The sequence below is a fragment of the Oryx dammah genome, unplaced genomic scaffold, assembly GCF_014754425.2.
Source record: "Oryx dammah isolate SB20612 unplaced genomic scaffold, SCBI_Odam_1.1 HiC_scaffold_25, whole genome shotgun sequence".
In the NCBI taxonomy this organism is placed as follows: domain Eukaryota; kingdom Metazoa; phylum Chordata; class Mammalia; order Artiodactyla; family Bovidae; genus Oryx; species Oryx dammah.
In genome coordinates, this window is record NW_024070209.1 from 97,742,770 (window position 1) to 97,769,980 (window position 27,211).

At 49.3% G+C, this 27,211-nt stretch overlaps 2 protein-coding genes across 6 annotated transcripts in view; one reads left to right on the plus strand and one right to left on the minus strand.

Moving 5' to 3' along the window:
* Positions 1 to 19,397, minus strand: TRUB2 (TruB pseudouridine synthase family member 2). Of its 3 annotated transcripts, none has more exons than XM_040225259.1 (8): positions 18,944 to 19,096; positions 18,082 to 18,213; positions 14,257 to 14,331; positions 13,038 to 13,099; positions 11,658 to 11,739; positions 9,835 to 9,907; positions 8,857 to 8,993; positions 1 to 1,249 (listed from the first exon to the last, which is right to left on the minus strand). In XM_040225259.1, the coding sequence occupies exons 1-8, from the start codon at positions 19,050 to 19,052 to the stop codon at positions 1,143 to 1,145; spliced, it is 777 nt and encodes a 258-aa protein (XP_040081193.1). In that variant the 5' UTR covers positions 19,053 to 19,096; the 3' UTR covers positions 1 to 1,142. The 3 variants fall into 3 exon arrangements, with proteins under 3 accessions (XP_040081193.1, XP_040081191.1, XP_040081192.1); XM_040225257.1 differs by lacking the exon at positions 1 to 1,249 and adding an exon at positions 7,182 to 8,054 and having other exon boundaries at positions 18,944 to 19,397; XM_040225258.1 differs by lacking the exons at positions 1 to 1,249; positions 14,257 to 14,331 and adding an exon at positions 7,182 to 8,054 and having other exon boundaries at positions 18,944 to 19,104.
* COQ4 (coenzyme Q4) overlaps positions 19,167 to 27,211 on the plus strand; it is a 10,964-nt gene continuing 2,919 nt past the window's right edge. For 2 of the 3 annotated variants that reach the window (XM_040225260.1, XM_040225261.1), the window contains exons 1-4: positions 19,248 to 19,607; positions 19,693 to 19,824; positions 22,168 to 22,264; positions 22,798 to 22,900. In XM_040225260.1, coding sequence (XP_040081194.1) covers positions 19,349 to 19,607; positions 19,693 to 19,824; positions 22,168 to 22,264; positions 22,798 to 22,900 — 591 coding nt within the window. In that variant the 5' untranslated portion in view covers positions 19,248 to 19,348. Of the gene's footprint in view, positions 19,608 to 19,692; positions 19,825 to 22,167; positions 22,265 to 22,797; positions 22,901 to 27,211 lie in introns of all 3 variants that reach the window. The other variant, XM_040225262.1, reaches the window with a different exon arrangement.

Below are 27,211 nucleotides of genomic sequence, written 5' to 3' on the forward strand. Positions count from 1 at the left end.
TTTGTCTTCTGGTGATAGGTTTATTTCACTTATAATATAATGAATATAATGATATCCATCATTAGCATAATGTCTTTATGGTTCATCCATGCTGTAGCAGGTGTCACAGAGATCAAATCACCCAGTCAGTAAACAGGGCAAGTTGGGGTTCACACCCAGGGCCCTCCACCACCAAGGTCTAGGGCTGCACCCCCTCCTCCCCGTTGCACCCTAGTTCCCATTACCTCAACTGGTTACTGGCCAGCGTGGAGGCCAGCGGGTTTGTCAATGAGGTTGATGTTCTTGAGAGCCCACTCTGAGCATGGTAAGGACGATTTGGCACTTTGTCTTCAACAGTCTATTTCTTGAAATAAGAAACTCAATCATGTAACTTAAAATTTAAAGCCCAATTCCCAAATCTCGTGTTGCTGACATACATGGTACAATTTAACAATCGTTGTTAAGTACTCTAAGGTTAGAGACGTCAGCTAAGAGGCTTGGGGTGGTTTTCCTGGCAGACGGGGCTACACGTTGGCTCAATATTTTGGCCATGACTCTAGGTTCTCTCTGCCCCCAGATCCTTCTATTGCCTTATGGACTGAGGTGCTCCTCTGCTAGATGCGTATTTATTTACAGTCATTATATCTTCTTCTGGAATCGAGCCTTTGATCATTAAGTGCTGTCCTTTGTCTCTTGTAGCAGTCTTTATTTTAAAGTCTATTTTGTCTGATATAAGTATTGCTACTTCGGCCTTCTTTTAATTTCCATCTGCATGGAATACAATGCAGAGATGCAGGAGGCATGCAGGCTAAACTGATGTCTTGAGTAACTATCTGCACAGAAATGGGGGTGGGGGGCAGCAGGGTCCTACTGAGAGACAGATGCTCAGCTAGGCAGGAGGTCACTCCCTCCCTAGCAGCTTGCCTCACCTGTGAAGTGCAGGTAATCACAGTAACTTCCATACTATGTGAGACAGTCCCTGTAAGGGTCTTAGCACAGAGCCCAGCACACCAGAAGCCCTGGGAAGTGATATCATCATTGTCCCTTCAGGTTCACTGGTCTACTGACTGCCAAACCTGCCCAGGCCCTGGGCAGGGCACTACGCCCTGGAAACAAATTATAGTGATGGTATCAGTCCACATTAAGAAAAATAGAGTGGCCAGCTAGTTCTTATCATCTGTAGAAGTCACTGGTGTAAATGCCAGAGGAAATGCCCCCAGTGTTGGGGCCTCTTTGAAGGAACAAACACTGCTCATGCTGACTCTTATCCCTGTGAAGTTAAATAAGTCACATGGAACCTGAATCTTCCATCCTAGCCTCGCAGCAGTTTCTGACTCAAAGGAAATTCTGATACAAAGGATCCAAGGCCCCAGTTTCTGAGAATGTGGAACATTGGAATATTCACCTTGGGTGTGAAGGACCCAAGGTGATTCTTATTGACAGGCAGTCAAGCTATCAGTAGGCACTGCATCTCCACCTGGGCCACTGTGGGCCATGAATGTATCAGACACCATTTGAACTGCACTGGAGGTTTTCTTGGCTGATGAGGGTGAAACACAAGAGTGAAAAAGCTGGTTTAAAACTCAACATTCAAAAAACTAATATCACGGCATCCAGTCCTATCACTTCCCGGCAGATAGATGGGGAAAAAGCGGAAACAGTGGCAGATTTTCTTTTCTTGGGCTTCAAAATCACTGAGGATGGTAAATGCAGCCTCGGAAATAAAAGACGCTTGCTCCTTGGAAGAAAAGTTATGAAAAACCTAGACAGTATATTAAAAAGCAGAAACATCACTTTGCGGACAAAGGTCCGTATAGTCAAAGCTATGGTTTTTCCAGTAGTCATGTAAAGATGTGAGAGTTGGACCATAAAGAAGGCTGAGAGCTGAAGAATTGATGCTTTTGAACTGTGGTGTTGGAGAAGACTCTTGAGAGTCCCTTGGACGGCAAGGAGATCCAACCAGTCAAGCCTAAAGGAAATCAACCCTGAATATTTATTGGAAGGACTGACACTGAAGCTGAAGCTCCAATACTTGGGCCACCTGATGTGATGAGCCAACTCATTGGGAAAGACCCTGATGCTGGGAAAGATTGAGGGCAGGAGAAGGGGGCAACAGAGGATGAGACGGTAGGATGGCATCACCGACTCAATGGACATGAGTTTGAGCAAACTCCAGAAGATAGTGAAAGACAGGGAAGCCTGGCGTGCTGCATTCCATGGGGTCACAAAGAGTCAGACACGACTTAATGACTGAACAACAACTTCCAGGTTATTTCCTGACTCAGTGGCTCACCCTGTTCAGCATTTTATTCAAAAGACTGCTCAGGCAGCCCTAGTTAACTTCCCTTTCCCCACTTAGCATTTAGGCTGTCTTGTTTACTGATATACTCCTGGTGCCTATACCAGCATGTGGCCAATAATATGTAGGCATCTAATGAATATTTATTGAGTAAATGTTGAATAAACTGACAGACCAGCTGGTGCAGCGATAAAGAATCTGCTTGCTGAGCAGGAGACAAGGGTTCAGTCCTGGAGTTAGGAAGATCCCTTGGAGGCGATGGTAACCCTTTGCAGTATTCTTGCCTGGAGAATGCCATGGACAGAGGAGCCTGGCAGGTTACAGTCTATGGGGTCACAGAGTCAGATACAACTGAGCAACTGAGCACCGTTACCAAACTGGCTGAATCCAGGCCTTTGGGAAAGCTGCCACATCCTGCAGTCACAATTCGTACAATGGGAAGGAACAGCCCAAGAGGAGGGAAGAGGTCAGGGCTTTCCTCTAAGAGAGCCCTGTGTCTCTGGGCACCCCCATGGAGTCTGGAGGAAGGAACATTCGTACTTGATGGACAGATAGGGAGAGGGCCATATTGTCATCACTGAGTCACTCATTTGTGTCTGGACTGAGCAACGAAACAACACAGACTGCAGCCTGCCAGGCTCCTCTGTCCACGGGATTCTCCAGGCAAGAATACTGGAGTGGGTTGCCATTTCCTTCTCTAGGGGATCTTCCCAACCCAGGGATTGAACTCGTGTCTCCCGCATTGGCAGGTGGGTTCTTTACCCAGAGCCAACAGGAAAGGCAAAGGGCCACACTCTACTGTTGGATGAAAGAAGCCAATTGTGATAACTGTGTATATTATAATTCCACTTTGTTAAAAAATTAATCACTTTAGGGACTTCCCTGGCAGTCTAACGGTTAAGACTTTGTGCTCCCAAGGCAGGGGGCATGGGTTCTATCCCTGGTTGGGGAACTAAGGTTTCTCATATTGCACAGCCAAAGGAAATACAAAAGTAACCACTTTGGTTATTTATTCAGGTAACACGTATATACTGAGCACATATACAGGTAAAAACTCCTGTTTCTTTTCTGTACACAGTACTTCTGACCCCAAACGTGGAGGCTTTTCCATACCAAGCAATTCTGTAATTCCTGAGGGACAGGACTGGGTGACTTACAATACAACTCAGTTCTGACACAGCCTGCCTGGAATTTGCCCACATCATGCAGGTCAAGGGCGCAGTCCCATGAGCCTGCCCCTTCGGACACTGACCACACGTCCTAGGTTGTCACCTACACGTGCTGCTGACTGAAGCTGGGAACTCTCATGACCCCCTCCTTAAGTTTGAAAATTTGCTCTAACAGCTCACACATCTCAGAGAAACACTTATGTTCACTAGTTTATTAGAGAGGATACAACTCAGGAAGGACCAAATGGTGGAGGTCCACAGGGCAAGCATGCCATGTGGGAGGCATGCTGGGTTTCCAAGCCCTCTCTGGCTGCACCCCTTCCCCAGCACCCAAATGTGTTGGATAACTCAGCTCTCAAAACCCCATCCTTTGGGTTTTTTATGGCGCTTCTATTAAGTAGGCAGGTGTGGCTGAAAGGGGCTTGTTTTTATTTATTTGGCTGTGTTGGGTCTTAGTTCTCTGGCTCTTTGTTGCGGCCTGAGGGCTCTTCTCTAGTTGTGGCGCAGACTTAGTTGTCCCAAGGCAAGTGGGATTCTTAGTTCTTGGACCAGGGATCAAACCAGAGTCCCTTGCACTGGAAGTGCAGAGTCTTAACCATTGGAACGTGAAAGTCACTCAGTCGTGTCTGACTCACTGGGACCCCATGGACTATACAGTCCATGGAATTCTACAGGCCAGAATTCTGGAGTGGGTAGCCTTTCCCTTTTCCAGGGGATCTTCCCAACCCAGGGATCGAACTCAGGTCTCCTGCATTGCAGGCGGATTCTTTACTGGCTGATCCACTAGGGAAGTTCCGAAAGGGGCTTAGTTATGAGTAAGAAAAGATGCTTGCCACTTTCACCTTCTGGAGCTCTTTCAGGAACTGGGCATAAAACATACAACAAAAGATATTCAAGATGTTCTTCTCACCTTTATCGCTTAGGAAGTTACAAGGGTTTTAGGAGCTCTGGCTGGGAGCTAGGGAGGAAGACCCAAAAATAGACCTCTTTTTACATTGCAGTATCACAATAGATACTCAGCTTGTTTTTTTCGCTTTGGCTATGCTGGGTCTTCGTGGTCACTCAGGCTTTCTCTAGTTACGGCGAAGGGCTGCTAGTCTCTAGTTGTGGTGAATCCGGGCTTCTTGTTGAGGTGGCTCCTCTTCCTGTGGAGGACAGGCCCCAGGGCACTCGGACTGCAGTAGCTGCAGCGTTCTGGGCTCAGTAATTGTGGCACAGGAGCTTAGTTGCTCGGAAGCATATAGGATCCCCCCAGGCCAGGGGTCGAACCCATGACACCTGCGTTGGCAGGCAGAGTCTTTACCGCTGAGCCACCAGGGAAGTCCAGGCACTCAGTTCCTTAAATAAATAGCACCTAAGCGCCTACCATGTGCTAGGCCTCGGACTTGGCTAGTAAATGACCCCACAAAAGCAGCAATAGATTGAGAAGAGGCAGGACGGTGTGGCGGTCAGTAACGCTGACTCTGAACAGCACAGATGTGGTCTCGGGCTCAGGACTCCCTCGTCAGGTGTCCTTTGTTATTTGTCCCCTTCATGCCTCAGTTCCTCATCTGTAAAACAGGGATTACTATAGTCTCTGGACTTCCCTGGTGGTCCAGTGGTGAAGAATCTGCCTGCCACTACAGGGGACACAGGTTCGATCCCTGGTCCAGGAAGATTCCACATGCCATGGGGCACTAAGCCTCTGCACCGCAACTACTGACGCCCCCAGGCTCTAAGTCCTGACAGCCACAACTACTAAAGTCCATGCACTTAGATTCCGCAACAAGAGAAGACACTGAAATGAGAAGCTGGTGCACCGCCATGAAGAGTAGCCCTGGCTCAGCACAACTAAAGAAAGCCTGTGCATAGCAATGAAGACTCAGCACAACGAGAAAATAATCACTTCATTTCCGTCGCTCAGTCGTGTCTCTTTGCAACCCCATGAACTGTAGCACACCAGGCTTCCCTGTCCGTCACCAACTCCCAGAGCTTGCTCAAACTCATGTCCATCGAGTCGGTGATGCCACCCAACCATCTCATCCTCTGTGGTCCCCTTCTCCTCCCAACTTCAATCTTTCCCAGCATCAGGGTCTTTTCCAATGAGTCAGTTCTTTGCATGAGGTGGCCAAAGTATTGAAGTTTCAGCTCTAGCATCAGTCCTTCCAATGAATATTCAGGACTGATTTCCTTTAGGACTGACTGGTTGGATCTCCTTGCAGTCCAAGGGACTCTCAAGAGTCTTCAATGCCACAGTTCAAAAGCATCAATTCTACAGAGCTCAGCTTTATTTATAGTCCAACTCTCACATCCATATATGACTACTGGAAAAATCATAGGTTTGACTAGATGGACCTTTGTTGGCAAAGTAATGTCTCTGCTTTTTAATATGCTGTCTGGGTTGGTCATAGTTTTTCTTCTAAGAAGCAAGCATCTTTTAATTTCATGGCTGCAGTCACCATCTGCAGTGATTTTAGAGCCCAAGAATATGAGGTCTATCACTGTCTCCATTGCTTAAGTAATGATTATTTTTCACTTGGCTGGACCAGGTCTTAGTTACAGCATAGGAAAACTTCTAGCTGCAGTGTGCCAACTTTTAGTTGTGGAATGTGGGATCTAGTTCCCTGACTAGGGATCGAACCTGGGGTCCCTGCATTGGGAATGTGGACTCTTAGTCACTGGACCACCAAGGAAGTCCCCAGATACACTTCTTATACACAGTGCAATCAAATCTTAAATTCTTATTTGGACCATGGAAGAGGAGCTGCTGGGAGAGGCCCTGGAGGGGTCAGGGACAGTCTATGCCCCAGGGAGCCACCCTCAGAGCCTCTGGGGCCCGGCGCCCTTGCCGCTTCCCTGGGCAGGCAGCGAGGAAAGTTCTGAACAGCCCTGGGCCCCAGCGCTCCCATGGAGAAGTTCTGGGGTGATGTTTATTCACCACAGCATAACATGTGCCCCAGTCAGCCACTGCTGCTGTAGTAACAGGGGTAGTGGAGCAGAAGGGGCCTCCCCTGACCTCAGGGGGAGGTTTCTGGTTACAGGACAGCAGGGCTCTGAGAAGCACTGGGCCAGCCCAGGTGAGTGTCTAACCAGCTCTTATGAGTCAAGTTATGTCCCCCCAAAATTCACGTGTCAAAGTCCTAATCCCTGGGACCAGAATACGACCTTGTTTTCCTTCTTTTAAGAATGGTTTCCTCCCAGGACTTCCCTGGCAGTCCAGTGGTGAAGGCTCTGCACGCCCAGCAGAGGGGGACCGAGTCTGATCTCTCTCTTGTTATGGAGCACAGGCTCAAGGACTCCACCACTGCCGGGCTTAGTTACCCAGGGGCACGTGGTGTCTTAGTTCACAGAGCAGGAATCAAATCCCCGTCCCAGGCACTGGCAGGCGAATTCTTAACCACCAGACCACCAGGGAAGTCCCAGGGCAGGAGCATTTTAAATGCTGATACATACCATCAAATCGCTCCGGAAAGGTTACACAGTTGTGTATTCCTAGCAAGCGCACTCCCAGATGGCCCTGGTGGTAAAGAATCTGCCTACCCACACAGGAGACGCTAGTTTGATCCCTGGCTTGGGAAGATCCCCTGGAGAAGGAAATGGCAACCCACTCGTTTTCTTGCCTGGAGAATCACATGGACAGAGCTAGCCTGGCGGGCTACAGTCCGTGGGGTCACAAAGAGTCGGATATGACTGAAGCAACTTGGCACCAAGTATATCAATTGCCCATCTTCTCACACCCTCCCCGATAATGGATGTTATCTTTTTCTTAATTTATTTGAAAGGCAAGGAAAATTTCATCTCATTTTCATCTGAACGTCTTTCATCACTAGAGTCTGAACATCATTTAAGGTTTACTAGCCATCTGGATTGCTTTTACAATACAAACACACAATTCACGTCATTTGATCAACTTTCTTCTATGTTTTTCTTATTGTTTTGTAAGAACTCTTTATATATTATAAATATTATTGCTTAAACTTATAACAACTGTCTTTTATCAGTCTGTCATCCATTTAGCATCTTTTCCTCTGTACAGAAGCTTTTAACTAGGCTAAGTCTGTTGATCTTTTTTTTCTTTGGCAACACCACACGGCTTGCAGGATCTCAGTTCCCTGACTAGGGAACTCCCTGTTAATGGTTTCTCCTACAGCCTCAGGTTTTCTGTCATGTGCCAAAAAGCCCCTCCTGCTCTCATGTTCTGCAGTCAGCAGTTCCAGCCACGAACAATTCTTATTTTTAGACATCCACTGTTCCTCCAGCTCTTATTTTTAGACATCCACTGTTCCACCAGCTGCTGGCCTGTCAATGCCCCACATGGCTCTCTGGCCCCAAGGCAGAACGTGGCCTCGTGGAGTCCCAGGGCTGGCCTGGACCAGGGGGCTCCTGGGTGCCCAGCCAAGGCCTCAAGCTCTTCTCCAGCTCTGCCGCCACCCGGGGTGCTGCAGCCTGGATGGCATCCTGGATGCTCGGTAGGTCCCACTGGGTCCTCAGGAGAGCATCATCCAGGGTGAAGAAGCCGTCCCGTGTCCGCCGCACCTGGGTACAGACAGCGGTGCTCTTCAGCTCCAGGCCGATTTCGTGCACCAGCCTTCGCAGCTGCTTCTGCGTCTCATGCATGCACTGCACCTCTGCCAGGGACACACAGCAAAGGTGGCGGTCAGGAGCACAGCCTCTGGTGTCACTGATCTAAATCCACACCCCGGGAGCCCTCCTGGCTGTGCAATAACCTTAGCCAGACCTCTTCCTCCTCTAAGTGCAGCTCAGGGCAGGCCCTGAAAGTCTGTTAAGACAGGCAGAGTCTCAGGCCCCATCCAGACCTGCTGAATCAGAATCTGCCTTTTCAGAGGAACCCCCAGGTTGGGACTTTCCTTGTGGTCCAGTGGTTAGGACACCATGCTTCCACTGCAAGGGGCATGGGTTCAATCCCTGGTCAGTGAACTAAGATCTGGTAAGCCACACGGTGAAGACAAAAAAAAAAGGTGGTTGTGAGGAATCATTTCTATATCACACTTAGCATCGGGAGAGTCTTGGTCAGCACTCAAGAAAGGAGCCCTTGTTAACACAATGAACAAAGAAAGAGCGGCGATGGAGCGGGTGCTGAGCTGGGTGGGATCAGGGCAGAGGGGGAAGTGGTGTCTGATGCCCCGCAGTGACCTGAGACGCTGGGTGGCTCTGGAGAGGGGCCACTGCATATAACCTCTGCTTGTTAAGGTCTGGCTTCAAAGGGAGACTTGGCAGGAGACATCTATCTGCTCTGTACGCCGTGTGACCAGCCAAGTCCAGCCTCAGGCTCGGAACGAAGCGGGCCCCTGCTGCCTTGACCAGTCGAGATCAGCGCTCACACATGCTGGCCTCCGCAAGGGTCTCCCACAGTGACTACATGAACTCGGGAGCCTCGTGGCACTGCCCCAACTTCCTGGAGCAACTTACCTAAGAGGAATTCCGGAGGCGCAAACTGGAGGCATCGGATGCCAGTGATCAGCATCGGGGACTTGTTCATGGGCCGGATCACGCCGCTCACGGCCATCTCGTAGGCCTCCTGGGTCTGTAGGTCGAGGTTGGAGTACCTGGGGATCAGGAGGGGCCAGATCAGGCAGCTGACTGCCCACCCCGGCCCTGACCCACTCATGCCTTTCCTGAAGCTCTTCATTCGCTTCCCACCTTCTCAGTCCCTCTAGCCCCCTTGGCAGCAGCCTCTTCCGGTGCCCTCCAACCCTGAACCGCAAGCTCTACCCCTGTTCAGTCGTACCTGCACTGACTACTTCCGCCTGACTCTGTGCTGAGATGCTATGTGGTCGCCTGGCTTTCTTCTCTGTTAGCTCATATATTCCCTACGAGCCCAACTAGGGAGGGACTGGCCCATGCCCTGGCACAAGGAAACATTTCTGCACGCCCTGAAAGGAGTGGGTGCTTATGCCTAGTTTTGGGCTCAGATGGGAAGATCCATGGAATCTGCCCTAGGGCAGGCAGAGCCTACAAGAGCCCTGCGGGTTAACTTCTTACCCTTCGAGCACTGGCCCCCCATCTCCGCCCCCTACCCGCTCCCCCGCCCAGCACTTCCTAAAGGAAATCAACCCTGAATATTCGTTGGGAGGACTGATGCTGAAGCTGAAGCTCCAGTACTTTGGCCACCTGATGCCAAGAGCCAACTTACTGGAAAAGACCCTGATGCTGGGAAAGACTGAAGGCAGGAGAAAGGGGCAACAGAGGATGAGATGGTTGGATGGCATCACTGATTCCATGGACATGAGTTTGAGCAAACTCTGGGAGATGGTGAAGGACAGGGAGGCCTGGCGTGCTGCTGTCCATGGGGTCATAATAAGTTGGACACGACTTAGGCACTTAACAACCACCCAGCGCTTCCTTGAGGTCCCATTTGCAGGGGGGTGTGGGCCAGGCCTCTCTTACGTCACCAGAGCCTTCTGATGGGAGCCTTGGATCACAGCCAGGATGCGGTCCAACTTCTCTCTGGTCACGTGGTCTGGAAAAGCCAGGCGGTGGTCAGCACAGGTGCCCACTGAGGCAGCAAACTAGAAATTTCAAACCAGCCCCGTCCTTGAAACCAAGAGGGGGTCCCACGCATCCTTAGGTCCCAGTATTCCCATGTACAGGGGTTGAGAGTCTTTTGAGAATCTTATGAAAGCTCTGGACCCTCTTCTCAGAAATATACCCATGAACTCAATGTCTGGAGGACAAACTCAAGGGATTCACAGGCTTCATGTTAAGAATGCTTTGTTCTTGGGACTTCCCTGATTGGTCTACTCATTAAGACTCTGCTCTCCCAATGCAGGGGGCATGGGTTTGATCCCTGGTCAGTGAGCTAAGATCTGGCATGTCACGTGGCTTGGAAAAAAAGACAAACACATCCCCCTCTCACCCCCAAAAAACCAACCAACAACAACAAAAAAATCCCACTTTCTTCTGGAAATGAGGCTCATAGTATGATATGACTTGCCTGCTCTTCTAAGCCAGGACCCCTGAGCCCCAGTCCAAGGTTTTTCGTGCCAGGCATCCCTGGAGGGAGGGTGCCACCTGTCCAAACACAGAAGTGGGTTGGCAAGAAGTGGGAGAGGCTCTGCATACAGGTCCCACCGAGGGATTCTGGGGCAGGCAGCAGCAAATCCTGGGGATGCTCAAACCCGCGGGGAGACCAAGCCTGTGGGCCTGCTGGGACAGGCGCCAACTTCTGACTCCACTGGCCAGAGCTCTGAGAGTAGGTGTAGGGACTAAAGGTTGGCCAGCTGGGAAGGGCACGGGCCTCTCATCCCTCCTGTTGGTTTCATTCGTGCTGTTGTCTTATCTGGAAGCCAGCAGCTTCCTCCTCCTGGCTCCTGACGCTCTCTACCTGCTTCTCTTTCCTGGCACTTAGTTTTCCTGGGTGTTTATAATAGTTTTTAATGACTTAAGAATCTTCTTCCAGAAATTCAGACCAACACCAACAAACAACTCCCCTCCTCCAAATTCCAGCTTCTGCCCTCCCAAAAGTATCAAGCTGGTAGCTGTCTTCAGAACATTTTGTTGGTAGTTGACACACACCCACAAGTGCAAATATGTAGCATCGCTTTGCCGTGTTTTTAATCTTCTCCAGGAGATGTAGTGGTGTGTCTGCTTTCCTTGCTAGACTGAGAGACCACTGAGACTGGGGACCCCATCTGATTCACCATATGTGCGCCCCACAATGGCTGGTGCATGTTGGTGCTCAGAAATGTGTCAAACAAGCACGTCCAACAGATCCTACAGGACAGTTTAGAACATGGGGAGAGCAAGAAATGAAGAACAAGCCACCTATCCATCTACCCATCCATCCATCACCCATCCATTGATCCATCCAGCGCTTCCCACATGCTAGGCCCAGTGCCACGGGGGACCACAGGAGCGGAACTACACCATCCCTGCTCTCATGGGTGACATCCTGGTGGGAGACAGACATTGAAACCACTGATCGTCAGCTGATGACTCTTCTGACAGTACACCTGGTCCAAGCCTGGGGGCTGGAGGAGCGTCCCTGGGGCGGGGACATTTAAGCCAGGTGAGAAAGCATCGGGAGGACAGGGAACTCTCGGAAGACAGAATCACGTGTCCACACTCCCAGGAGCCAGCCCTGGCTTGGTGTGTCTGCGAGTGTTTGAGAGGGACCCTCACGGCCCATGTCGGGGTGAAGCATAACGGAACCAACTGAAGGGGCAGGAGCACCCACTCCTCCTGCCCCCGGGTCTCCCTTGGGCTCTTACCATATGTCGTCTTCTCCACCAGCCGCCCGTCCTCACAGAAGTCGTCTGTGGCTTTGCCCAGGAGGCCGCGCACGGTGTAATCCTGGAGGACGGGGAGGCAAGGTATGGGTATGGTCTAAGCCCTGCACGGAGGAAGGAGGTGTGGTCCAGCAGCTCAGAACCCCAGGGTGCTAGACTGAGGCTGGGGGTGGGGGGCGCTCAGGGAGCTCGGGCGCTCGGCCCCTGCCCAGCTGCCCTCTGGGGAAGGGCACCGGACTTTCCTGTGATGGCAAGCAGCGTCGGCAGCCTGCACAGGGCGCCCAGAGCCACCCTATGACCAACCCCAGCCTCCACGCCTCTCCACTTCCATCCAACCTGACACCAGAGCTTCCCAGGCCCCTCCCCGGAGACTGTCGGCTTCTCTCCTCCCTCCAAATACGATCTGTGCAGCTACCTGCCTCTGCCTCAGATAAGAGTAATGACAATGAGTGTGAGGACGACAGTGGTGACATTGACTGAGCATCCACCACATGCGAGTGGCTGTGCTGAGCCCGTTACATACTGCCACTAATTTAATCTTCACAGTAAGCCTACGGAGGAGGTACTATTTTCACTCCCATTTCAAAGATGAGGAAATGGACGCACATAGATGTTAAGCAATCCAGCCCAGGACACAGAGCTGGCTACAACAGTGCTACAAGCTGGAGTTTTAAAGCGAAGCCACCTGGCTCCACAATCTCTGCTCTTAACCACGAACACCCTAGGTCTCCTAACGTGGCATCTCTGCACACACTCGTGAAGCCAGACCCCACAGCCCAGCAGGGATGCAAGCTCCCTGACGCCGAGACGGTGGTATCCACTTCTCAGCATTGTGGAGAGAATGCAGTGGTATCAAGATCAGGCTCTGGGGTCAGACAGACCCAGGTTCAAATCCCAGCTCTGCCTCCTTAGAGGCTGTGTGAGGGAATTCCCTGGCAGTCCAATGGGTACGACTCTGCACTTTCACCGCTGGGGCCAAGGGTTCAATCCCTGGTTGAGGAACTAAGATCCTGCAAGCCCAGGGGTGTGGCCAAAAAAATTTAAGAAATAAAGGCTGTGTGAGCCAGAACAAGTGTCATCTCCTCTTTGGGGCCTCATTCTTTCATCTGTAAAATGGGTTAACAGTAGATCCCATCTCACGGGGATGCTGTAAGGCATCCCACACACGGCGCTGGGCACACAGCAGTCAGCATGGGACACCACCAGCTGTCACGCTAATGCTGTTGCTCAGCTTCCCCTAGCACAAGACTTGCCCTGCCCCCAAATGCCTATCCCTCATGGAATCCTCTCCGCTTCAGAATCCTACCAGTGACCCCCAGGGAAAGGGCGGAGGGATAAGCAGGCAGTCCCCAGCCCCCGTACCTTGGTGAGGTGAGCGTTGTACATATCAGTGAGGAGCCCGCGTCCGTGTCCCACGCCGAGCACTGAAAGGTACCCCAGCCTGATCTTACACTGGGCTCCCCCTTCCAGTTCCCCTGGGCTCTCCAACCCCCACCCCCTCCAGCAGAACACTCCCACTTCTGATGGGTATGGCAGCCAGGGGGCAAGGAGAGCATCTTCTACTGGAAGCAAGGAAGCCTCTGGGCACGTGTATGAAAAGGCAGATTTCCAGGTCCCAGCCACACATACGGACTCTGACTCAAAGTGGGAATGGGGGTGAGAGTGGGGGTGGGAGGCTAGGGTCCTTAGCAAGCTCCCCGGGGATCCTGACACTCAAAAGTAAGAGACCACCAGCCCAGTCACACAGACCTATACTCCCATCTGGGGATAGTTCTCAGCATGTCCTTTAATCTCCTTGGGTCTCAGGCTCCGCATCAGTAAAATGGGGATAAAATTACTGTCTGATCTCTGTGGGTGTTGTGATGACCGAGGCAATGAGTGGGAAGGAAGCGGTCGGCACAAACGACAGGTCCAATAAGCGGGGGCATTGTTGCCACTCCCTGCCTTTCTTCGGGTCTGTTTTTCCCTCTGGTTGAAGGAAAGAATGACCCTTCATTCACTCCTGGAGAGGGTACCCCGGGAGGGGCACATGAGATCACGTCCGCCCGCCTGTGTCCCAGGAAGCAGGACAAGTTGCTGTGACTATTGTGCATGGAGGACGTGGCCACCGCCTGACCCTGGGGACACAGATGGCTCATGACTTGGGGCTTTGTGTGCCCAGCGACATCTAGAGCTCTGCCAGCGGGGCCAGGGTCAGGCACTTGGTTACCCCACACAAGCAAGAGGCTTCCTCTCTGGTCCAGGGACTGTCGCTCGCTACATGACCCAAGACAAATCATCTGTGCTCCTCGAGGCTTACTTTTCTTCCTAAAATCATACAGGATCTACCAAACGACGTTGTTATGGTGAATACATGTGTACAAAGGGTTTCAAACCACATGTCACAGGCAAGAGTCACTTGATAAGGATAGACGATCAGGACATTCCTCTTTCCACCAGTCGTCTTCCTAGAGATCGGACTTGGGAGGGATCAGGGGAGGAAGGCAGGAGTGGGAAGTGGCAGTCAGGTGAGAAGTGGGCTGGGCTCCTCAGAGCTCCCCAGGCCTCTATCACTGCACCCCAGACTCACCACACCACCTACCAAGCACCCCAGATGCCTGGGAATCCAGTCGGTGTCCCACGCCAACCTTCAGGCTGGTGAATGCCAGTCCACGAACTGGAAAGAAACAAATGAGGTCTTTATCCTCAGTGAACCCAGCCTCCAGGATGGTTTTGGGCCCACATGGCGATCTCATTCCTAGAATGTTGCCTCATGGAGCCCAAATCAGCATCAAGCTGGACTTTCAGGCTTCCCCACCAAGGAACCTGGGGTCCCAAACCATTTCTTCAGTTTCCGGGGCCCAGAGAAAAGGCAACCCAAAAGGCCTGTTAAGTCTGCCTGTCACCATTCCCTCAATGAAGGGCTTTGAGTGCATTAGGCAGAACACTGGAATTAAGATTGGGGGGTTCCTTATCCAGCTCCTGTGGAAAGCAGGTTCTGGGCAGTCTCCCAGTGAGAAAATGGAGGCTGCGAATTCCTGGGTCTGTGTGTTCACAGAGCCCAGAACTCACTGACTGCTCAGGAAATAACCCATTTCCCAAAAGAATGAGTGACTCATCAAACAGATATAATTATGTACAGGTTTTGGTACATCAATTATACTTCAAGAAAGATGTAAAAAAAAAAAAAATGAATGAATGCAAGAATGAGCTAGAAGCTTTTACATTTCTGAAGATCAAGAGGAACCTAGGGTAACAGCATGGGGTAGTTAAGAGTCTAATGAATCCAGGCTACATGATTTAACATTAGCCAACACTGAACTTCTGTCTTACCATTTGTGAAATGGGACTAGGACCCACTTCACAGGATTCAATGAGATGGTACTTGGGAAAAGCTTAACATAGTACCTAGTACAGAGTAGGCCCTCAACACATGATACTTGCTATTGCTGTTGTTATACTGTAGACTCACTGAATATTTCTGTCCAAGGGGTTTTGGAAATGGTGGAAAAGTCTTAAAGAGATTAGAATACCAGACCACCTTACCTACCTCCTGAGAAACCTGTATGTAGGTCAAGAAGCAACAGTTAGAACTGGACATGGAACAACAGAGACTGGTTCCAAATTGGGAAAGGAGTACATTAAGGCTGTATATTGTAACCCTGCTTATTTAACTTATATGTAGAGTACATCATGTGAAATGCTGGGCTGGATGAATCACAAGCTGGAATCAAGATTGCCAGGAGAAATATCAATAACCTCAGATATGGGGATGACACCATCCTTATGGCAGAAAACGGAGATGAACTAAAGAGCCTCTTGATGAAAGTGAAAGAGGTGAGTGAAAAGTTGGCTTAAAACTCAGCATTCAGAACACTAAGATCATGGCATCCAGTCCCATCACTTCATGGCAAATAGATGGGGAAATAGTGGAAACAGTGGCTGACTTTATATTTTTGGGCTCCAAAATCACTGCAGATGGTGAATGCAGCCATGAAATTAAAAGATGCTTGCTCCTTGGAAGAAAAGCTATGACCAACCTAGAGAGCATATTAAAAAGCAGAGACATTACTTTGCCAACAAAGGCCCGTCTGGTCAAAGCTATGGTTTTTCCAGTAGTTATGTATGGATGGGAGAGTTGGACTTTAAAGAAAGCTGAGTGCCAAAGATTGTTGTTTTTGAACTATGGTGTTTGAGAAGACTCTTGAGAGTCCTTTGGACTGCAAGGAGATCAAACCAGTCAATCCTAAAGGAAATCAACCCTGAATATTCATTAGAAGGACTGATGATGAAGCTGAAACTCCAATACTTTGGCTACCTGATGTGAAGGACTGACTCACTAGAAAAGACCCTGATGCTGGGTAAGATTGAAGGCAGGAGGAGAAGGGGATGACAGAGGATGAGATGGTTGGGTGGCATCACCAACTGGATGGACATGAGTTTGAGCAAGCTCTAGGAGTTGGTGATGGACAGGGAAGCCTGACCTGCTGCAGTCCATGGGGTCGCAAAGAGTTGGACATGACTGAGCAACTGAACTGAATACTGTTGACTCACTGAATATTTCTGTCCAAGGGGTTTTAGAGGTTCCTGGCCTCTAAGCTTCTTAGCCTTCCGATAGCCTCCCAAACATACACTTTAATTATATCTAATGATGGGGGCTCATTACTGGAACTAGTTTCACTGTTGGTTAGCTTCGTTGACTATAAAATGTCACTCTTCACAGACACAGAGAACAGATTTGTGGTTGTCAAAGGCGAAGGGAAGTAGGGGAAGGATGGCTTGCGAGTTTGGGATAAGCAGATGCAAACTATTTTATATCGAATGGGCTTCCCAGGTGGTGCAGTGGGAAAGAATCCACCTGTAAATGCAGGAGACACAAGAGATTCACATTTGATCCCTGGGTCCGGAAGACCCCCTGGAGAAGGAAATGGCAGCCCAGTCCAGTATTCTTGCCTGGAAAATTCCATGAACAGAGAAGCCTGGCTACAGTCCATGGGGTTGCAAAGAGTGGGACACAACTGAGTGACTGAGCACACACACACATATGCAGAAAGGATAAACAACCAGGTCCTATTGTATAGCATAGGAAACTATGTTCAATATCCTGTGATAAACCATAATGGAAAAGAATGTGAAATAGAATGTATACATATGTATAATTGAATCACTTTGCTGTATAGCACAAATTGACACAATATTGTAAATCAATTATACTTCGATAAAATTAAAAAAAAATTTTTTTAAGTCACTGTTTCACAGGAGTTCCAAATTCTGTCCTTAGGACTTCTACCTGAGGGTCTCAATTTTTACCTGGAATCCCAGAATAATAAAGGGGTCAGCAAACTACAGTCCACAGGTCAAATCCCCAAGTTTTGCTTTTTTACGGCCCACAAGTTAAAATGATTCTAATATTACTAAGTGGTCTTAAAAACTGAAAAGAATACTATTTCATGATATATGAAAAATACATGAAATTCAAATGTCAGTATCCACAAGCAAGGGGCTTCCATGGTCTGTTCAGTTCAGTCGCTCAGTCGTGTCTGACACTTTGCAACTCCATGGACTCCAGCACGCCAGGCCTCCCTGTCCAGCGCCAACTCCCAGAGTTTACTCTAACTCACGTCCATTCAGTCAGTGACGCCTGGTTTCCCTGGTGGCTCAGTGGTAAAGAATCCTGCCAATGCAGAAGATGCGGATTCAATCCCCTTGAGAAGGAAATGGCAGTGCATTCCAGGATTCTTGCCTGGGAAATCCTATGGACAGAGGAGCCTGGGAGGCTACAATCCACAAGGTCCGAAATGAATCAAACACAACTTAGAGAACACAACTTAGTGAGTAAACAACAACAAATCCACAGGTAAAGTGTTACTGGAACACAGCCAGGCTCATTACATACTGTCTATAGCTGCTCTGCACTACAATCACAGAAACCTGCAAAGCCTAAACTATTGACTATCTAGCCCTTTCCACGGAGAAGGCAATGGCACCCCACTCTGGTACTCTTGCCTGGAAAATCCCATGGGTGGAGGAGCCTGGTAGGCTGCAGTCCATGGGGTCGATAAGAGTCAGACACGACTGAGCAACTTCACTTTCACTTTTCACTTTCATGCATTGGAGAAGGAAATGGCAACCCACTCCAGTGTTGTTGCCTGGAGAATCCCAGGGACGGGGGAGCCTGGTGGGCTGCCGTCTATGGGGTCACACAGAGCCAGACATGACTGAAGCGACGCAGCAGCAGCGGCGGCGGCGGCGGCGGCGGCAGCAGCAGCCCTTTCCGGGAAATTCTGCCAATCTCTGGTCAAACACTTCACTGCCACTGTGGTCCTACATTGGTCTGGGACAGGAGGAGTCTGGCTGGGACACACTGATTTTGGGCAGGGATTTCCGAGGGAAGCAACACCCAGCCCCTTTCCTGAACGCGCATTACCCAGCGGATGGTTGATGAGTGTGGGCACACGGGTGGCTGTGAGGGTCAGCTCCTTCTCCTTGCTGCTTTCCATGGGGCCCAACAGGAATCGAACACGCTGTTTAGGGGCAGGAGGCTTCCCAGCATTGAGACCTGAATACACGTAAAGAACATCTCATCAATTCTGTTGTAGAAGACAGCTGAAAGCCCACAGTGCAGAGAAGAGCAGAAGTTAAGAAACAGACTTGGGTTCAAATCTTGACTTTCAGTTCAGTTCAGTCCCTCAGTCGTGTCCGACTCTTTGCGACCCCATGAATTGGAGCACGCCAGGCCTCCCTGTCCATCACCAACTCCCGGAGTTCACTCAGACTCACGTCCATCGAGTCGGTGACACCATCCAGCCATCTCATCCTCTGCCGTCCCCTTCTCCTCCTGCCCCCAATCCCTCCCAGCATCAGAGTCTTTTCCAGTGAGTCAACTTCGCATGAGGTGGCCAAAGTATTGGAGTTTCAGCTTTAGCATCAGTCCTTCCAAAGAACACCCAGGACTGATCTCCTTTAGAATGGACTGGTTGGATCTCCTTGCAGTCCAAGGGACTCTCAAGAGTCTTCTCCAACACCACAGTTCAAAAGCATCAATTCTTCGGCGCTCAGCTTCCCAGACTTTACCACTTATTAATTACTTATGACCACGGACAGTACTAAATCTGTTTACCCATCTGAATACGGGAGAAAGCGAGGTACTATGAACCGAACAGTCAGTCAGGAAACCGCTCTGCCCAGACGACTGGGTCACACGATCTTATTTTGCAACAAAGATCAGAAGCTGAGATGGAATCCTCGGGAACGGGAGCGGGATCCTGGGTCTGGCTCGAGGCACTCACCTTTCAGAAGCTGCAGCTCCACAGTATCCCGTAGATGCTTCCATTTTAGCCCGGGAGGCTTGTAGACTGCGAAGAGCCCCTGCAGCCGAGCCAGGCCGGCGGACCCCATACTTGAAGCCCGCGCAGCCCGAGCTCGCCCAACAGCTGAACGCAGACGGAAGTGCTATATGGTCCCGCCCCCAAATGTGCTACTACCAATGGGCGCCGCTATGTTTCACGGACGGAAGTGGTTCGCTTCTTATTGTCCTCGGGGGGAAAACGTGCTACGGAGAGCGACGTAGGGTCCGGTGCTGAACCCCAAACCTGGCGAGGCTTACTTGGACACCTCTTTTGGAGGTGAGGTGAAATGAGAAGGATTTTATATCCGTGGGTGTAGGTGACAAAGGGGTTGCCTAGGTTTTTTTCATGCATAGCGAGAGGCTTTTCCTGTCCGTGCTATTTTTCCCGCCCAAAAGGCCCTTCTCCACTCCCCGCAGTAGAGCTCGAGTCCTTTTGACTTCTGCGGCGCGCCGTCGCCAGAGAAGTTGGGGGCGGGGGGTGGAGTCGGCCTTGCCCGGCTCATCCCCACCAGGACGTCTGAAGGTGCCCGCTGCCATGGTGACGCTGCTGCGCGGGGTCCTGCGCCCGCTCTGCGCCTTCCGCGGCAGTCCAGGCCCTCCTGCAGGCAAGTGGCCAGGGCGCGGGAAGAAGGGCCGGGGACGTGCCCCGCTCCGCTCTTTTGACCGCTTGTCTGTTTTCTTGCCCCGCAGGTGTTCCCCTCAGAGCTGTGAGCCATGGGGCCGGCCTGCTCTACCCTGAACACATCCCCACCTCCCTGCTGCAGAAGGTGCTGCTGGCCGCCGGCTCTGCCGGGATGGCGCTCTACGATCCCTATCGCCACGGTAAGGCAGCCAGCGTCGCTGGCGCTTTATTGGGGCAACTAGGGATCGGGACCACCTGACCTGCCTCTTGAGAAATCTGTATGCAGGTCAGGAAGCAACAGTTAGAACTGGACATGGAACAACACACTGGTTCCAAATAGGAAAAGGAGTACGTCAAGGCTGTATATTGTCACCCTGCTTATTTAACTTATATGCAGAGTACATCATGAGAAACGCTGGACTGGAAGAAACAAGCTGGAATCAAGATTGCCGGGAGAAATATCGATAACCTCAGATATGCAGATGACACCACCCTTATGGCAGAAAGTGAAGAGGAGCTAAAAAGCCTCTTGATGAAAGTGAAAGAGGAAAGTGAAAAAGTTGGCTTAAAGCTCAACATTCAGAAAACGAAGATCATAGCATCTGGTCCCATCACTTCATGGGAAACAGATGGGGAAACAGTGGAAACAGTGTCAAACTTTATTTTGGGGGGCTCCAAAATCACTGCAGATGGTGACTGCAGCCATGAAATTAAAAGATGCTTACTCCTTGGAAGAAAAGTTATGACCAACCTAGATAGCATATTCAAGAGCAGAGACATTACCTTGCCAGCGAAGGTCTGTCTAGTCAAGGCTATGGTTTTTCCTGTGGTCATGTATGGATGTGAGAGTTGGACTGTGAAGAAGGCTGAGCGCCGAAGAATTGATGCTTTTGAACTGTGGTGTTGGAGAAGACTCTTGCGAGTCCCTTGGACTGCAAAGAGATCCAGCCAGTCCATTCTGAAGATCAACCTTGGGATTTCTTTGGAAGGAATGATGCTAAAGCTGAAGCTCCAGTACTTTGGCCACCTCATGCGAAGAGTTGACTCATTGGAAAAGACTCTGATGCTGGGAGGGATTGGGAGCAGGAGGAGAAGGGGACGACCGAGGATGAGATGGTTGGATGGCATCACTGACTCGATGGACATGAATCTGAGTGAACTCCAGGAGTTGGTGATGGACAGGGAGGCCTGGCATGCTGCGATTCATGGGGTCGCAAAGAGTCAGACATGACTGAGCGACTGAACTGAACTGAACTGAGGGATCTGGAGTGATGCTGAAGCTCCAATGTTTTGGCCACCTGTTGCGAAGAGCCAACTCATTGGAAAAGACCCCGATGCTGGGAAAGATTGAAGGCAGGAGTAGAAGCGGGCCACAGAGGATGAGATGGTTGGATGGCATCACTGACCTAATGGACGTGAGTTTGAGCAAACTGCAGGAGATAGTGAAGGACAGGGAAGCCTGGCCTGCTGCAGGCCATGAGGTCGCAAAGAGTCGGACAGGACTGAGCAACTGAACAACAACGGGGGTCCAGGGTCCGGGGCCTGGTGTGCCCTTGCCTTGAAAGCCCCACAGGTCCCGGCCAATGTCAAAGCCTCCCTGTTTGCTTGGTTAACTGTAGATTAGACTAGGCCAGGGTACCCAAACCTGGCTGAAAGTCATAATCATCCGAAACATTCATAAAAATGTAGATGCCAGGGTCCCACCCTAAATTCACACAATTGGAATCTGCTAGGAGTGGGTAGGAGAGGATGGAAGGGAAGTGGGATCTGAGCTTCAGCCTTTTTAAACTGCTTCCTGGGAGATTCTGTTACCCAGACACATTGAGAACCTCTGGACTAGATAATTTATGAGCACCCATCAAATGATAACATCCTGTTAGCATTTGGGATCCTGCATGGCACATAATAAATGCTCAATAAATGTTTGCTGGATGTTTTAATAGGACGCTTTGGGATCCTACAGTGTTTTTCTCATCCCCCCTAGGATTCTTAGACCTGAAAGCACTGTTATTCTTTCCAGTAAAAATGATAATGCTTTTATCATTTAATAATGCTGCTCACTGAGCCCTTATTTTACTTGCTCACTGTGTTAAGTGTTTTATATGCGTAACCTTCTTGACTTAACATTAACCCTAAAAGAAAGGTATCACCTGCACTTCACATATTAGGACACTGAAGATGGGAAATGTGAAGCAGTTTGCACACAGTCACCTACATAGTGATCAAAATGGGGCTTGAACCCAGCACTGTCTGATACCAGAGTCTACCCACCATTCTGTCCTGATGATGCATGTGAAAGTGATTTACTAACTCTTTGGAACATTGTGCTAGCTGGAGCCGCCTCACCCCATTAGACTGATAACAGTAATAACTAGCCGTATTGAGCTTTACTGTGTGCCAGGTGATTTACCGTTTAACTTGAATCTTCATAACTAAGAGCTGGATACTCTTGTTTTATCATGTATGAAATTAAGGTTTAGACCAGGTCAGATAATTTACCTAAGATTATAGCCTCCATTTGTCCCCATTTTTTTGTCTTTCAGACATGGTTGCAGTTCTGGGAGAGACCACAGGACACCGTACCCTGAAGGTCCTCAGGGACCAGATGGAGAGGGATCCAGAGGGCGCCCAGATCCTGCAGTAGGACCCAGCTCTGCCTGGGGGATTGAGGGCATTCTTTGGGGATTCTGATTTCTCTGGAATCACATGGTGTTCCTCTGTTCCTCTAGGGAACTCTTCTTGACACCATGACCATGGATGGTTGCACAGGCTGGGCACTCTCCAGCTCCATGGATGTCATTCACATAGACAACTCTGATGACCTCTGGACAGTGCAGTATGGTGGCCTCAGCCCAGTTCCAACAACAGGGCTCTTGTGCCTTCACTAACGTCCCATAACATATGGTGCCTGTAACCCCCACCCCTGCAGTGCCCTGTGTGAATACCCAGATCACATCTGAGGCCTGTTTACCTAAGGCAGGAAGCATAGTCTTAGCTTGTGGTAGTCTCTTCAGTCCCTGCCACTGGCCTTGCCAGTAGTAGAGGATCCATTAGGACTTGACCCCTTTGCTGCCCTCTGCCCCTTCACCTCTCAAACCCTTAATCTAGCTGGACCTTTCACTTGCCTTTGCTGGTGCCTTCCCAGTATCTGAGTCCTGCCTCCTGCTTCACAGGGAGCGTCCCCGGATCTCGCTGTCCACCCTCGACATGGGCAAGCTCCGCAGTCTGCCCGAGGGCTCCTTTGGCTGCGCGTATCTCCAGTTCCTGGATGTGAATGTGAGTCTCCAGCTTCTGTGCATTTGGCAGTCACCAGGGAGAGCAGATGAATGGCACATGAGTAATGTCCTGAGGAAGGAGGGGGCTGTGCCTCTACCATGGGCAGCACTGCCTTGCAGTCTCGCGTGTCAAGGCATTGTCATTTTCTGTAGTACAGGCACGTGGGCCAGGAGCATCACTCCAAGCAATTACACTGCTCTGCACTTACTAATCTCTATTGCGTGCCACATGGCAGGTTCACACATGATCTCACTGAATTCCCCCCAACAACTCTTCCAAGATGAGAAAACTAAGGCTCAGAAAGGTTAAGCAACTTGCTGATTTCACAGGCCAGTATTAATGGAGGCAATATTCAAATCAGAATCATGCTCTTAATTATTACATTGTGTCCCCTGTTGTAGAGACAGTGTGCCCCTTGGGTGTGACAATTGTTTCCCCATCTATTTGCCTTGAGGTGATGGGACCAGATGCCATGATCTTACTTTTCTGAATGTTGAATTTTAAGCCAGCTTTTTCACTCACCTCTTTCATCTTCATCAAGAGACTCTTTAGTTCCTCTTGCTTTCTGCCATAAGGGTGATGTCATCTGCATATCTGAGGTTATTGATATTTCTCCTGGCAATCTTGATTCCAACTTCTTCATCCAGCCTGGCATTTTGCATGATGTACTCTGCATATACTCTTGCAAACTCTGGAAGTTGGTGATGGACAGGGAAGCCTGGCGTGCTGCAGTCCATGGGGTTGCAGAGTCAAACATGAATGAGCAACTGAACTGAACTCTGCATATCAGTTAAATAAGCAGGGTGACAGTATACAGCCTTGACGTACTCCTTTCTCAATTTTGTTGTTCCATGTCCAGTTCTAATTGTTTCTTGACCTGCATACAGATTTCTCAAGAGGCAGGTAAGCTGGTCTGGTATTCCCATCTCTTGAAGAATTTTCGTTTGTTGTGATCTACACAGTCAAAGGCTTTAGCATAGTCAATGAAGCAAAAGTAGATATTTTTCTGGAACACTCTTGCTTTTTCTATGATCCAACCGATGTTGGCAATTTGATCTCTGGTTCCTCTGCCGTTTCTAAATCCAGCTTGAACATCTGGAACTTCTCAGTTCACATACTGTTGAAGCCTAGCTTGGAGAATTTTGAGCATTACTTTGCTAGCATGTGAAATGAGTGCAATTGTGTGATAGTTTGAACATCCTTTGGCATTGCCTTTCTTTGGGATTGGAATGAAAACTGACCTTTTCTAGTCCTGTGGCCACTGCTGAGTTTTCTAAATTTGCTGGCATATTGAGTGCAGCACTTGCACAGCATCATCTTTTAGGATTTGAAATAGCTCCACTGGAATTCCATCACCTCCACTAGCTTTGTCCATAGTGATGCTTCCTAAGGCCCACTTGACTTCGCATTCTAGGATGTCTGGCTCTAGGTGAGTGATCACACCCTGGTAGTTAATCTGGGTCATTAAGATTTTTTGTACAGTTCTTCCGTGTATTCTTGCCACCTCTTCTTAATATCTTCTGCTTCTGTTAGGTCCATACCATTTCTGTCCTTTATCGAGCCCATCTTTGCATGAAATGTTCCCTTGGTATCTCTAATTTTTTTGAAAAGATCTCTCTAGTCTTTCCCATTCTATTGTTTCCTCTATTTCTTTGCATTGATCACTGAGGAAGTGGTTCTCTTTCCTTGTTATTCTTTGGAACTCTGCATTCAAGTGGGTATATCTCTCCTTTTCCCCTTTGCCTTTCACTTCTCTTCTTTTCTCAGCTATTTGTAAGGCCTCCTCAGACAACCATTTTGCCTTTTTGCGTTTCTTTTCCTTGGGGATTGTTTTGATCACTGCCCCCCTGTACAATGTCACGAACCTGTGTCCATAGTTCTTCAGGCACTCTATCAGATCTTGAGCAGAGAATTCAGCATAGAATTGGGGCAAAGGTCAACAGGGTCCAAGTCTTAGTTGATTGATATCAGGAGAGTCAGAGAAGGTCAACATCATCATTTCTTAGGTTTTAACTAATCTGGGATCTTAGCATGTAGATACCACCCTCCACCTGGGTAGGGCCTTAGTTCCTATAGAAAAGTGTAAAGATATAGATCAGATTGTTAAAGTATATTCTTTGAGGAGGAACTGGGACTCTTTTATCATTGAACTGTTATTTCTTGATGGCTCAGATATTAAGGAGTCTGCCTACAGTGGAGGAGACCCAGATTCAATCTCTGAGTTGGGAAGATCCCCTGGAGAAGGAAATGGCAACCCACTCCAGTATTCTTGCCTGGAGAATCCCATGGATCAGACATGACTGAGCAACTAACACTTTCACTTCTCTTTCATTGTTTGACTGCTTTTCCTCTGTTCCTGCATTCCTTTATTCCTTTAAGATTATTAATTACTGAAACATGTTGAAGGGCAAGCATTGTGTCCAGGCTTAGATCCCAAGTTGACTTAGGCCAAAATGGCTTCTCTAATGTCAAGAATGTCATGCCTGGTTCTCTTTTCTCCATGGGCCCCCTACCCTATCTGCTTACAGACAAAGTCTGTATTTTGTAATAGAAGCAATAGGAAGCCATTGAGGTTTCGAGCCAGATAGTAACATGATCTGCGTTATAAAAGGACCTTAGGATATCGCAGGGAAGAGTCCCTGTTCCTGCCCTTCCCTGCCCCCCAGCACATACACTTCCCATCAGAGCACCTCTGCCAAGTCGCCATCCAGCCCAGCTGCAGGAGCCAACCAGGCTGGAGGAGCTGAAAGAGTGAGCGAAGATAGCTCTTCAACCAGGCTGGAGGAGCTGAAAGAGTGAGCGAAGATAGCTCTTCAACCAGGCTGGAGGAGCTGAAAGAGTGAGCGAAGATTGCTCTTGAGCTAGGTTTCTCAACCTTGCCACTGTTGACTTTTGGGGCTGGAGAATTGTTTGTTGTAGGGCAGCGCTGTGCATTGTAGGAAACATCCTGGCTTCTACATACTGGATTCCAGTAGCACTTACCCCGCTAAGTTGTGACAACCTTAAATGTCTCCAGACACTGCAGCTATCCCTGGGTAGATGGTTGAGAACATCTGCTTTAGATTATTGTGCCTGAGAAAATAATCATCTTCCTATCCTCTCCTGTACTGCTGCCTATTGCCCACGCCCCATTTTATACCATCACCCAGAAATTTCACCAAGATGCAAGTTTATTTCATGAATGGGAAATCCACCAGGGTGACCTGCTCCAGGTACCTCCAGAAAAGGATATTCTCCTTCTGAAGTCCCCCAGAGCCTTCTGTCCTATTGTAGAGGGGATGGGACTGCCAAGGCCTCCCTGGGCACCTTGCTCAGCCACAGCCTTAAGTAACAGCCCTGGAGATTATGACACTTCTAGAGTATAGAAACCTGGCAGCCCACAAAATGTAAGGGAACACCTTTGTCCCAGTGGAGGTTTAGATCAAAGGTCAAGGTGAGGCCACCTTCCTTGAGACTGACTGCTAGTCTTTAAAGCTCTGGGTAAATCACTTGACCTCTGAGCCTCAGACTCTTTATCTGAGGTAAGGAAACCTCATGTTTATCTTCCAAGGCACTTATATGGCTGATTAATAATGGATGTTAAGGCTTTGGAATCCAGCAGGCTATGTCCGGAATCCTGACTCAGCCACTTGATTAGCTGTGTGATCTCTGACAAAGTTACTCTATCTCTTCCTTTTTTCTTATCTGAATCTGAGGCTGATAGCAATATCTACTCCCAGGCGGCCTCAGGACGTGGCATGACAATATGTACAGAGGACTTCATACAGTGCTGGCACATAGTAGGTGTCGGCCATCACTGATCTCCTTCAGCTTCACACAGCAGATAGAACTCTATAGAAGAAATTAGAACCAGGGACCCAGTGAAGTCACAAACACAGACCGTGGCACTGGGCTAGCAGCCCCCAAAATAAAGGCACCAAATCCCTTGACCTCTGGACAGGCTGAGCTCATGCTCTGAAACTAGGAAGACCTATTCTGCAGGGTGCAGCTGAGAGGCAGTGGGCGGAAACAGGACAGTTGCCATCCCTGCCTGGGGTCAGAAAGTGCCTGGGGCTGGCCTTTTACTCCTGCATTTACAGGCGGATGTAAATTGATTCCCAGGCCTTGGCGACAGAACAAGAGAGCCCAGTCCTGGGCTGATGACCGGCTGCTGCAACACTGTTTACCGCGATAGCATGCACACCATGAAGGGAATTTAGAATCTGCTGCCATCAGATAAACAAAATAGAAACAGATAGAATTACTTTTAATGGCATATCTTGTTTTCGTGTGCTAAAATACCATTTCTGTATGTAATCGATAGTATAAAAT